This window comes from Hippopotamus amphibius, chromosome 5 (assembly GCF_030028045.1).
Source record: "Hippopotamus amphibius kiboko isolate mHipAmp2 chromosome 5, mHipAmp2.hap2, whole genome shotgun sequence".
NCBI classification, from domain to species: domain Eukaryota; kingdom Metazoa; phylum Chordata; class Mammalia; order Artiodactyla; family Hippopotamidae; genus Hippopotamus; species Hippopotamus amphibius.
In genome coordinates, this window is record NC_080190.1 from 26,711,290 (window position 1) to 26,725,042 (window position 13,753).

The 13,753-nt window shown below is 48.6% G+C and overlaps 1 protein-coding gene across 6 annotated transcripts in view; it reads left to right on the forward strand.

Moving 5' to 3' along the window:
• SH3PXD2A (SH3 and PX domains 2A) overlaps positions 1-13,753 on the forward strand; it is a 240,117-nt gene that overhangs the window by 43,041 nt on the left and 183,323 nt on the right. For all 6 annotated transcript variants that reach the window (XR_009053830.1, XM_057735798.1, XM_057735797.1 and 3 more), the window contains exon 2: positions 8,449-8,529. Coding sequence is in view for 5 of the 6 variants with exons in the window: in XM_057735798.1 (XP_057591781.1) it covers positions 8,449-8,529 (81 nt within the window). In the remaining variant the exon portion in view is untranslated. The remainder of the gene's footprint in view (positions 1-8,448; positions 8,530-13,753) is intronic.

Sequence of the window (13,753 nt, forward strand, 5' to 3'; positions counted from 1 at the left end):
TTTCTGAGCCTCACTTTTTGACATTCCCGTCACTCCATCTTATACTGTTTCCCTACTTGGTTTGTCAGTGTGAGTGGCTGCCCCGGCTGGGCTGTAAGGGCTTGGAGGTTGGGGGCTTTGCCTTATCTGTAGAGTGGCACAAAACCAGGCACCAGGCAAGCACTCACTCCACATTAGCTGGTTGCTTTGTTCCTTCACTTACTTAGGGGACATTAAATGAGTGGCTCTTAGCTGTAAAGTGTCTTGCTGGGTGTGAGGATGCCATGATCTGTCTTCAGGGGGCTTCTGTTCTAACGAGGAGATACAGGGTTAGATCACGAATCCTCACAACACCCCAAAGTGAGGTAACCACTGATATCCCCATCTTGCAGAGGAATAAATGGAGGCACCAGCGATATGGAAGCTTCCTCCAAACCCTCTTGTCTACGCACTGCCCTCTGAATTAAATAAACAATCAAGGCCCGTGATTCGTGCAAACGCTGGCAGGCACTGAGTGTGATGAGTACCCACTAAACACTCGTGAAGGTGTTTGATACGGCTCAGGAACCTGCTGGTTATCTCCTCCTTCAAATCCCTTTAAAAGCCCCTTTTCCCAAATGCAAATCAAAACCACAGTGAGGTATCACCTCACACCTGTCAGAATGGCTATTATCAAAACAACAACAAATAATGAGTGTTGGCGAGGATGTGGAGAAAAAGGAACCCTCATGCACTGTTGGCAGGACTGTGAATTGGTGCAGCCACTTTGGAAAACAGTGTGGAGTTCCTCAAAATATTAAAAATAGAACTACCATATGATCCAGCAATTCCACTTCTGGGTATTTATCTGAAGAAAACAAAAACAGTAATTAGAAAAGATGCACCCTTATGTTCATTGCGGCATTATTTATAATAGCCAAGATAGGGAAGCAACCTAAGTGCTTGTCAACAGATGAATAGATAAATAATGTTTTATATATATATATAAAAGTGATAGTCCATTATATATATATAATAGAATATTACTCAGGCATAAAGAGAATGAAAAATATGTAATAAATATAATATAAATATATTATTTAAATAAATATAATATATATTTACTCAGCCATAGAGAGAATGAAAATGAAATCTTATCATTTGTGACAACATGGATGGACCTACTGGGTATTATGCTAAGTGAAATAAGATAGAGAAAGACAAATACTGTATCATTTCACTTATATGTGGAATCTAAACCCCCCCCCCCAAATGAACAAACAGCAGAAACAGTCATAGATGCAGAAAACAAACAGGTGGTTGCCAGAGGGGAGGAGGTGGGAAGAGGAGAAATATAGGTGAGAGACTGAGGTACAAACTTTCAGCTACAAAATAGAGTCACAGGTATGAAATTACAGCATAGTAAATATAGTCAACAATTGTGTAATACCTTTGTATGGTGACATGTGGTAACTAGACTTATCATGGTGATAACTTTGAAATGTGTAGAAATATCAAATCACTATATTGTGTACCAGGAACTGACATAGTGTTGTAGGTCAATTATACTCAAAAACAAACAAACATAGAAAAAGAGATCAGATTTCTGGTTACCAGAGGAGGATGGGTGGAGGGGGAATTGGGTGAAAAGTACAAATTCCCAGTTACAAGATAAATAAGTACTAGGGATGTAATGCACAACATGATAAATATAATTAACACTGCTGTACATTATATATGCAAGTTGTTAAGAGAGTCAATCCTGAGTTCTCATCACAAGAAAGAAAATTTTCTATTTCTTTGATGTTGTATCCATATTAAATAATGGATGTTTACTAAACTTATTGTGGCAGTCATTTCATGATGCATGTAGGTCAAATCATTATGCCATACAGCTTAAACTTCAATTATACATCAGTGAAACTGGAAGAAAAAAAAAACTCTTTTCCCAGATGAGAACCATTTGGCGCAGAACCATCTGGGAGGAGCTTTCTGCTGGCCACATACCCTGTCTCTTGCAGAGCCTTTCTGAGGTTCGCTTCTGCTACGATTGCTGTGACTGCTCTGTAAACATGAGGTCCAGAGGGAGCCTGGACAGGGTGCTCTGAGGCCTGAAAGGCTCCACCACCTGGTCATTAACCATAGTGAACCTGTGCGTGTGTGCTGCGGTGGAGGTTCCCCGCCGAAGTCCAGGCTGCTAAGTGCTGCTTGTTCCCCAAATTTGCAGTATCACTACCCTCCCCACCCCAAGAACAATCACACACCTCAGAGGAGGTGTCAGAATTTTAAAGGACCACACCCAGAGGATTCTCAGAAACCTTAGCCAGGTGGCCACAGGCCATTGAACTTGATTTTGCTGGTAGGGTTTTGGGTTGGCAAAGACCTTTGCCCTGAGCCAGGTGTATTTATATTCTGCCCCTTGGCCACTGGGGATTTGCTTCTGGAGGCGGGGGGGGGGCAGTCCCCAAGGTTTGCTGCTAGTGACCTCTTTGGTGCTTCAAACCCAATGGATTTTCACTCATTAGCCAGCCAGTTGTAATTCAGTGTGCCTAGCAGACTGGCAGGCCTGGGGCACCTTGGGGGAGTCGGGGAAGACAGTTGCTGCCCATGGGGAGACCTGGGAGGCCATAGTCACCCAAGTGAAACAGACAGGGACACAGCATGTGTCCAGTGCTGGGTCGTTCTGAGCCAACAGTTAACAAAGGCAGATCTAATAACTGGCTAGCTGAGCACCACAAGAGATGGCCCCAGACTTGCTCGGCTGGTGGTCCCAGGTCAGATGATGAAATCTGGGGGGTTTTCAATTTGGGTGCAGCCAAGTGTTGTCAAGATGGGTCTTTGATACCAGGGCCTCTGCTGCTTATCGGTGGAGGTCAGTGGGCCCCAGTGGGGAGGAGAAGGGGCATCGGCCCAGCATTTGGTGGAGCCACCTGCCCTGGGAGCAGCAGCCCTCAGGTCCTCTGCCCTGCTGGGCGGTCTGGATCTGGCCTAATTTGGGACTCCCCTGCCCGTGATAGGACTTAGTACATGGGGCCCTTTGAATAGAAGGTTAGAGCCGATTGGTACCTTAGATAGGCTGGCATCATCTTCTTGGGGAAGAACTCTGCATGCTGAACTTCTCCAGCAGGAAGCCAGAGCAGCGATCGTGTCCCTCAATGTAAACTCCCCTTTGCTGGCGGTTGGAATGTGTTCATTCAAGACTTCTGGGGCCACAGCCTTTAGCAGTCCATCCCAAACATTCAGCATTCCTCCATCTAGAAGATTTGGGGAAGCTGAAGAGCTGGGTCCCCCTGTGACCTCAAGGGCCCCGGAAAGCAGTGACAACCTACCCAGGGGACAAGGTGCTGTGTCCTGGCCAGACCTGTTCTGTATGCATTGGAAGGAGGTGCTCCTTTCTCTGTGTGCCTGCAGCCCTGAGCCAGGGTGCACAGTTTGGGGTGCAGAGTATAGGCTAAATTTCAGCCCCTAGTTGTCCTGGGCAGTCTTTGGGCAGTGAACAACTTATGCAAGTATATGAGACGGCCTGAGTCCTGGCCAACTGGTCCCACCCTGTGAGCAGGTGAAGGAAGGTTGTCATTGAGTTTGCATTTGGCCTGGGGCCAGGGGCAGCTGGCAGGGGGCCAGGGAAAATAAGGCCTCCTTAGTAAACTGAGCCACAGGGCCACGGAGATAGAGGATTTCTCTCACAGCTCCTAGCTCCTAGCTCCTTGCCTCTAACTGTGCTTTTCATCAGCAAAGGGAGCAGCGGGTACTGACTGGCACTTTCGAATTAAACATGGGCAGGTCCCAGGCCTTCTAGGGATGATTAGGCCATAACTTTGGGTCATTAATTGGTCACAGCCCAAGTCTGATCATGGACCTCCCTCCGCAGGAACTGGGCTGGACTTCATTCTCAGTGCTCTGGAGTTGAGCTGCGGGTCTGATTTGCATCAAGGCTGTTTCCTTGTTGAAAGGAGCAGGACTTGGAAGTCTCAGAAGCCTCAGACATTTCTGGGCCTGATGAGCTGAGCAGATGGAAGGCGGCCCGAGATGGCCTCGGAGTGGGAGAGCTGGTGGGACGGAAGTGTCGTGGAGTTTCTGTAGTTGTGTCTTTGGTGAAGATCCTCCTAGGGAGAGGGGGAGCGTGGCAGGTGAACTTGAGATTCTGGGGCTTTCTCTCTGGGAGAGGCTGGACGCAATTCCTAGATGCTTGCCATCTGCCTGAAATGACCAGAGACGGGGAAATAGAATCTATGGGTTTTTAAAATCCAGAAGGAAGGGAAACTCCACCCGGGAAACATAACTCCAAGTAAAGTGTGTGAAGGCAGGATGTTTAATTGCAAGGCTTTCTTGAGACCCAGCTGCTGGGTAACCTTATCTTAGTTGCTCCTGCAGCCAGAGGAGAGTTTATCTGGGCCCCTGACGCAGCCCAGTAAACAGAGCTGGCTTTCTCCGATGACCTCTGCCCTGTCCCCTTTCCCCTCCACCTGCTCTTTCTCTGCGGTTTATCGCTAGGGTCTCCAGCACAGCCAGCTCAGGCAGGCTCAAGAAATTCTGATGTGGGGGTGGGAGAGAGAGTCGGGCTGGAATTTTGTGTATCCATTGCTCATCAGAAGTGATCATCTAGGATGGTCAAGGTTTGGAAGAAAGCAGACAAGCCCACAGCCCCGATGAGGGAAAGGAGCCAGGAGGTTGTGTGCAGATGCTCCGGGCTTACCTCCAGGGAGGTGTCTGACTGTTTCCTCAGCTCAGGATTTACATTGTTTGTCCAGAAGAGTAGGCAGGGAGTGGGGTAGGAGGCTCTGGCAAACCCCAGAGGTTTGGGAGAACCTGGGAATGGGGGCTCATTTCCCCACGCCCACATCTAAGCCACCAGAGGGCTGTCATTCTTGTGGGTTCAGGTGGAGGGTTGGATAGCAACGACAACAACGCCCTGTGGCTCTTCAACTATTTTGAATCGTAAAGGAGCAAGGACTTTTCTAGGGCAGCTGTGGTCTGGTCATGTGCTGATTAGTCTTAGACTAGGAATTAGGAGGTCTGGGTTCCTGTCCCAGCTCTGCCACCAACGGGGTGAACAGACTTGCAACGAAACCAACATAGTGAATCAGGCCCCATAGCCCTGAAGGCTATGCGTGTAGAATAGAGGAAGAGCCTGGCGGTCTGAGAGGCTGCGTGAGGTCTCACAGCCGAAGATAAGGAAGGTCCTAAGAGTGAAACCCTGGAGTGGCTGACTCCAGAGTCTGTGCCTTTTCCCTGGCAGATTGCCATCCTGGGTCCTAGGTTCCCCCTCTGCAAAAGGAGAGGCCTCCCGGCTGCCAGAGGCAGTGAGCCTGTGATTAATTCTCCCTGGGCGGTGAAGGGAAGCCCCTAATTACTAGAGAGGATGGAGCATGGGTCATGTTAAACCCCAGTTAAGCCCTTCCTCTGGGTCCTGCTTGGTTGGCCAAGGAGAAAGACTGCTGTCTAATGGCCTGCGAGTGTGTACAGGCTCTCTCCCAAGAGGGCCTGGTCACTTGGGGCCTCTTTATGGTGCCTCTGCCTGGACAGAGGTCAGGAAGGCAGCACCTGGTCATGCACAGACACCATCTATGGGCAGGGAAGATGCAGGTGGGAGGGGAGATGTAGCTGGCAGGATTTCGGAGTCAAGGAGCTGGGAGTCAGCAGGGGGGATAAGTGGGCTATAACCCCTGTGAAAAACGCCAGAGCATCCTGCCACAGTCGGTAAAGCCAGTTGTGCATGAGAGTTTCCTCTGTGTTTGTCTGGTTTTGTAGCATTCTTAACCGTTGACTTCTGTCTGGGCCAAGTTCTGTCTCTTCTTGGTCTCAGGCTCTCAGAATTAGCATGCCTGTTCGTCAAGGGTTGTACAGATTTTTCAGACCACCCAAAACTTTATTTAAAAAGATGCCATTCAGTCCTGACCAATTAGTTTGATTAAATATCCCCACTCCTGAATTTATGTATAGGGAGACAGTCCAGTGTGGTTAAGAACATAGCAATTAGACTCAGCTGGACCTGGGTTCAATCCTTTGCTCTGTATTTTCCTAGCTGTGTGACCTTGGGCAAGTTATTTGGCTTCTCTGAACCTCAGCTTCCTCTTGTGCAAAATGGGGATGACAATGGTGGCCACCTCATTGGGCTGAAGATTAAATGAGCTAATGATGCATATGAGTGCTTTACCCTGTGCTGGCACATAGTAACCATTACCTAAATGGTTTCTACAATTTACTGTATGAGATATATGTTTATATATGATATAAAGCAAAACGTATCCCTATATATTTATTTATGTCAGTAGTTTATTTGGGGCTTGTGAGGAGAGGGTTGGCCTTTTTACTTTATGTTCTTTCTTATTGGGATCACATAGAACATGTCATAAATATCCCATTTCAGGGTAGCAACACTCAGCTGTATTTGCTTTGCTTTATGGCCCTCTCCTTGGGTGCGTTTCAGAACAAACACTCGGCACTGCATGAGGCTACCTCAGTGACTTAGAGATCGGAGGGGAGAAGGGACTAGATTCAGAGCTCATTTCCTTGGCTGTTAACTGAGCAGCCAAACATAAAACCTCACACCCGTGTGTACACAACCCTTGCTGTGGGCTAAATGTTCGTGTCTCCCCCCACCCGTCCTCCAAATTCACATGCTGAAGCCCAGATCCCCCATACGGTGGTGTCTGAGGTGGGGCCTTTGGGAGATAATTAGGTTTTCAGATGAGTTCACAAGGGTGGAGCCCCAGTGATGGGGTTAGTGCCCTTGTAAGAAGAGGAAGCAACTAGAGCTCACTCTGTCTCCAGCATGGGAAGACACAACAGAAGGTGGCCACCTGCAAGCCAGGAAGGTTCCACCAGGAACCTTGATCTGGGACTTCCAGCTACCACGACTGTGGGAAATAACTGTTGCTGTCTAACCCACCCAGTCTATGGAATTATGTATAGTAGCCCAAACAGACCAAAACAGCCCTGCTCCAGGCACGTGGTATAGTCAGCCACTCTGATGCCACGGTGTCCACATCCTCCTCCTCTCTGCTGTTGTTCCTTCCTTCTCGCAGTGGCTGTGGCCCTGGCTTCTCTGGCCACTTTGTTCTCCTCTCTGGTGGAGTCCCCTCAGGTCTACTGAATGTGAATTGCGAGCGGAGACCTGGGAATGTGGCGTTTTCCTGAGCTCCCCGGGCGATTCCGGTGGATGGGGTATCCTGGCCAGGGAACCGGTGCTGCGACCTACAGCCGCTCGGTCTCCTCTGAGGGCGGGAGCAGGTGGAGGTCTCGCCCATGTCTTAACCCTGGGTCGCCCTCCCTTAACGCTGTACTTGGAGCTCTCACAGCAGGCGCCGGGGGAAGTTCAGTGGAGTAGCCCTGAGGTTGTGTGAGGCAACCCTCCCTCTAACTGAGGCGTCTCCCAGGAATATGTGGCTTTGGTGTGGGTTCAGGTAATAGGGACAGAAATGGGGGGACCGTGGGCCAGATTGTGTGGGCCTGGGACTTTCTCTCCTTCTCCAGTCAGCAGTCCCGCCCACCTCCTGGGCCACGTGAGCCTTCCAGAGTGGCCTGAGGCAGTAGTCCAGAGCCTGATTGAGCATTGGGACCTGGGGTGACATTGAGAATGGGGTCCTGAAATGCCTTCATTTCAGAAAAGTTTACAAATCTTCCATGTGCTAACTTCTCTCCTGCAAATCTACCTCTCATCCAGAAGGTCAGTTTGGTTGTTCAATGGAGCAGAATGTTCTCTGGGCACCAACTCTGTGCCAGGCGCAGAGCTAAGGCTTGGGGATATTGGGATGAATCACACATCTCTGAAATGCTTACAGTCTCCTGAAGTGGGTTCAGAGTGGGTTCTGAGGATCAACTGTGGCAGAATAACCTGGAGTGGTTTGTTTAAAACATAGATGCCCAATTTCAACAAATGGGCCACTCTGGTGAGGGGTGTTGATAATCGGAGAGGCTGTGCATGGAGGGGCAGGGATATATGTGAACCCTCTGTACCTTCTGCTCAATTTTTCTGTGAACCTGAAACTGCTCTATAAAAATTTTTTAATAAAACAAAATAAAATGTAGATGCCTGAGCCTCCAAAACCCAGGTCTACTTATGCAGAGTTTCAGAGGGTAGGGTCCTGACATCTGCAATTTTGGAAGGAATCTCTGCGGAATCTCACTTGCCATAAAGTTTGAGAACCCGTGGAAATTAGCTACTTAAATTTTTAAACAACCCCAAATTTATGTTCATTGTGTAAAATACATATAAACAAGAAGAGGAAAATTAAAACCACTTGTAACCCTACCCTCCTAAGATAACCATCTTTAGCATTTTATTGAATACCCTTCTCTATGTGTGTGTGTGTGTGTTAGACATATGTGTAGCATCCATGTGTACCTGACACTGTGCTAAAGCCCTGGGGACAAAGATGAGAAAATGGTCCTGACATGGAACACCTACAGTCATGTGAAACGATTCCTGGCACAGCTTGAGGCCCTGCCTTAGTCACTCACTCACCCGCTCTTATCTTTTCCCCACAGGTGTATATCATCAACGTGACCTGGTCTGACTCCACGTCCCAGACCATCTACCGGAGGTACAGCAAGTTCTTTGACCTGCAGGTGAGTGGGTCTGAACTCAGATGGTGCCTGGTTCCACATGAAGTGGCCTGACTCTCTGGCGGGCTGGCCTCCCTCATGTCCTCACTCATCCAGCGAACTCCCTTCCAAAGCTCTCAGGGTCAGAGTCTAGGCAGAGCAGGGGGATGGAAGAGGGAACCTTGGCAGTCGGGCTGGGCTGGGCTCAGCCTTGGATGTTGCAGGCAGACACTTGGGGCTTTGTTGGCTTCCTCAGATGGTCTTAACAGTCATGCTTTGTCACCCTCCTTCGTCTGGAGGGTGGGAAACTAGGGCGGAGAGGCGGGAGGATGGCCGCGGCTGCTGTGTGCCTGTGCAGACATGTGTCTATAAACATCCAGGGTGAGACACAAGCCACCACATCACTGCAGGCAAAGAAAAGCAAACAGACAGAAAAGCCTGAAACAGAAAATAAGCAATATCTTGAACTACAGACACAAACCAGGCATACCACTGTGTCTGTCTGACCAAATAAGGCTCTTGTCACCCTGTTTGTGCACGTGTATGATATGTGTGTCTCTCTAACATACCCAGGCATGTCACACAGGGGGATGGTAGCATGGATCCCACAGCTCTATTGTAGACACCTCCCTTGGTGCCAGCTAATTTGGTTAGGCCTCTTTAGGTTACAAGTAATAGTTTTACACTCATACTGGGTTATACAAAAAGGAGACTTGGTTGGAAGGATATAGCAGGGAAGCTTATGCAGTCAACCAGATGGTGGAAAGGGGAGTGAGGCAGTGGCTTCAGGAACACCTGAAACCAGGGCTGCTCTCCCTCTGTCTTGTCTTGGCTTCTCTCTGGGCACTATCCTCAGTAGTTCGGCTGTCAATAGCTCCTGAATTTCATATCTTATGGTTCCTGGTAGCAGAGAGATTGCCTCTCTCCCAGTTCCAAATTCGAAAAATCCCAAGCAGGACTCTGATTGGCCTGACTTGGGTCAGGTGCTCTCTCTGAACCAATCACTACAGTCTAGGGTAGACAGACATGAACACGTGGCCACTAGGGAGCCCACCCCTGTTTATCAGAGGCAAGTACCAGGCAAGGCAGAATCATTGTGAGTTGGGCAGCAACCCTTCCTATACCAGGAGGGGAAAGCTGAGGGGTTCTAGATTCTTCCTTAGGGCTCTGAGCCTGGTTTAGGCCTATAAAAACACAAAGAAGAGACATCCACTGCTGGCCCTCACAACCAAGGTCTATTCCTTCCTTTGCAGGCCTCTGGTGGTGAGCCATCTTGGAGAGGCCAGGCTTGCATGTTTGCCTCCAGGTATCTGATTTTATCCCATTGTCCTTATGGCTCTACCTATGAGATGAGCCAAAGGTGAGCCAGCTTCCTGCATTACAAATCCCTCTCTTAATCTAACAATGTGGTATTGAAAGCCACGCCTTACCCTCCTGCCTTCTTCCACTTCCCCCCGTCAATTCCTGTCCAGTCTGCTTGTGTCCTTCCCGTGTAAACTTTTGGGATTTGCTGATGGATATAGTGTACATCAATGGGTGTAGTGTGCTGGACAGGAAATGATCACTTAGTTGGGGAGAGGGAACCCTGAAAGGACTCATTGATGAGCCAGAGGGGGTCTGACAGCCAGCGGAAACTCTCGAATCAGAACTTTTCTCCCCCCCTCCTCCTTTTCTGTTCTATTCCCCCACCCCCTCCCTAGTTACAGAATCTCACAAGAAAGGAATGCTGCTCCCCCCACTTCTCCCTTGCCTGGAGGGCTCATTTCCTGTGTGTCGAGAAGGGACACATGGCATGAAGCAGCTGTACAAGGCGCTGGCCCTAGTCATGAGCATGGCCAGGCCTGTCCGTGTAGGTCATTGTCACCCTGTAGACGCAGTTCGGAAAGGGGTTGGGATGGTTCTTTGGAATTTAACCTTTCAACCAAGCATCTTTGGGAACCCATTTTTCAGAACTTGACATGATGACTTTTAGTGGCGTTCATTTTGGAAATTCTTTTTTATTTATCAGAATCTCTGATTTTAATATGGTGGCTCCTATAGAGGAAGAACAAATGGCATTGCTAATTCCATTTTTGGTGGCCCCCAGAACTCAGCTTGAAACTTAGGCACTGGGGACACATTGCCTGGGACCAGTTGCTGACTCTGTCACTCTGTAACTCCAGACAGGTTCCTTAACTTCTCCATTTTCTCATCTGCAGAATGAAGATTCAAATGGCACCCACCCAGTAGGGTTGCTGTGAGGATTAAATGAGCAAATCCATGGTTTCCCTGACACGTGGTTGTCTAGTGAGCTACTCAGTGTTAACGGGTAGCGAGGATGCTTGGCTGCCTGGTTGAAGGGTCTGGGGGCTTAGTACCTCCTGTCATGGTGTTGCTTTCTTGTTTCCCTCCCTTGGCTTCACTCTGCTGAGAATGCTGCTCAGTGCCCAGGCCTGTGTCAGTGCTCAGAGTGCCGCAGGTTCTCTCTGGAACTTGCCATTGGGGCAGGACAGAGTGAGTTGGGAGCGGGGGTGTGGCCCACAGAGGGATGCTCTCAGACTCCTTTTGCCCCTCCCCTTTTTTGGGCTGAGCCCCACATTGGAACCCTGGACGTCCTGGGCTGACTAAGCCAGCCTGGGGAAAGCTGATTAATTGGCTGTATTGACTTGTGGTTCTGGGCTTTCTGGGGACCATATACTTTTTTTTAGTGTAAGTATATTCAAAATATTGCAGGAGCTATATTGAAAAGTGGTTCATTAGGACTTCCCTGGTGGTCCAGTGGTTAAGAATCTGCGCTTCCACTGCAGGGAGCATGGGTTCTATCCCTGGCCGGGGAACTAAGATCCCGCATGCCACGTGGTGCAGCCAAAAAAATTTTTTTTTAATATAAGAAAAAGTTATTCATTGTTTATCTGAAATTCGTATTTTATCCTTTGTCCTGTATTTTCACTTGCTAAATCTGACAGCCTTAGCCTGGCTGTGTGTGGCAAGGGTAGAAGTATAAACATGAGGAAGTCAGGCTGGATCGAGGTAAGAGTGAACTGGCCTTTGCTGAGGCCTCCACCGCATTTGCACTTTCACAGGGCAGAAGTGGCACAGGCTGAGGGACACTTAGTTGAGAAGGACAAGGTCCCTTCCTTCTAGGAGTCTGTATCTAGTGGGGAAAGTAGACTTTTAAGCAATTAAGTCCACTGTAGATGAAATAAATACTAGATTGAGGTACAAGTAACATGACAAGGGATGAAGAGGAAGGAAAGGGCATCCTTCTTGGGAGGGGGCAACTCAGAAGATGCCCATATGGTTTTGATTGGTGACAGCAGCCTAGAGTGATAAAGCCACCCACCCCCACTCCAGTTTGAGGGGATTTGGTTGCTTTTGAGATTTATAGTTATTGGGGTAAAGTATGTCCCTAACTTATTTCTTAATTTGTTTGTTCATTTATGCCTGCTTGTCTGCCTCCTCTCTGTCTGTCCATCTGTCCATCTATCCATCCATCCATCCATCCATCTATCCCAATCTATCCAGTCTTAAGTACCTGTGTCCCAGGCAGAATGCCAGGCTCTGGGTGGAGATTTATTGGTGAGCCGAAGCAGATCTGGTTACTGCTTTTATGGGACTTACAGCTTAGTGAGAGAAGACAGATTTTAGTTCAAAAGTATATATACATATTATTTTATATGATTCCAAATGCTACAAAGAAAAGAACCATAGACATATTACAGGGAAACCTTATACTCTGGTATTAGAGCAGGCTGCCCTGAAGAAGTAAGTTTATCTGACAGATCAGTGAGTTATTTTATCTTATTATATTTGGGGAGCTCAGGGTTCTTTTGTGCATCTCTCCAGACAAGCATAAATGTACATATACGATTCTGATAACCTTCTTGGTCATTCACACCCCCCTGAAATTCTTTCGAGGGCACTGGGATAAGACCCTCTACTCTGCCCCCAACCTTCTTCTGTCCCCATGCCTCTGCCCTGAGTCTTCCGACCCAGTGGTTCTGCCTCCTTCTCACACAAGGCGCTGTGAACCCAGTGCCTCTTCCTGCCCACTGGGAAGCACCAGGTATGGAGCCTTCAGACCTGTGCTATTCACGTGTGGCTGGTTGCATTTAAATTTAATTGAAAAACTTAAAGATTAAATTTTAAAAATTAAATTGTTTATTTATTTATTTTTTTAATGAAATGAAACTTCGTTTCTTGGCCATACTTGCTGCATTGCAATGCCCAATAGCCACCGTGGCTAATAGCTACGTCTGGAGCAGCTACAGAACATTTCTGTCATCACAGGAAGTTCTGTGGGCCTGTGCTGCCTCTGACCATCTGGGACACACAACAGGCTCGCGGTGGCTTTGTGCCCACTGCCGCGTGCTCTGCCGCCTCCTGGGCCCCTGCAGCAGGAGGGAGACTGTGTTCCGTAATTTGTCCCAGCCCGAGTACAGTTCAAATTCAACAGCTCTTCCAAACACCTCTTCTAGAAACCAGGTCAGTTACTAGAGAGGGCTTCTAAGGGCATTTCAGATGTCAAGTTGGGACCAGGGAGAGGAGAGGCTCTTGGTCTCCAAGTGGAAATTCGTTTCTTCTAAAAATAACCCACCACTCAGCCCTATCTGACCCGGGAAAGGGACCTGTCCCAGAGGGAGCTGGCGGGGACAAGGCCTGATGTTGAGTCCTGTTTGGTTATAAAGCGCTTGGATTACTAGGAGGTGGAGTTAAGGGGAGAAGGAGGGGGAGAAAATGCCGCAGATGCTCTTAAGTTGCCTTCTCTTTGGCGCTGGACCGCATTTCCAGCCTCTGTAAATTTCCTCGCACAGCTCCTTCACTGTTAAGTGTCTCCCCCAAGGCCTGGCCCCACTGAGGAAGGACCGGAAGGCTCTCCGAAGCTCCGGCTCCATCGAAGGTTGTTTCACAATCTGACCTACAAGGCACTGGGATGCGGTAATTGCTCTGCAAACATCAGCTCCATAGTGCTGCTGGCCCTTTGGTCTGAACTCGGGCCAGGGAGTGCACAGGGTCAATATTTGATCAGAGCTGGGAGAGGCCCTTTAGCCTCCCCCACGCTGCCTGGAAGATAGAGTTAAGAAGGCTGTTCAGGTTTGCTCATTTGCTCTGAAGGACAACCTATTTTGAAGAGCTTTTATCTCTCTTCCTTATTCATCTCTAGCCTCTCCACCCACTTACCCACCCAGGGTCACACTCACTTTTCAGCCTTCAAATAGCCAGGCTAATGATGGGTGAACAGAACTATAATCCCCAAATCATTAATAAC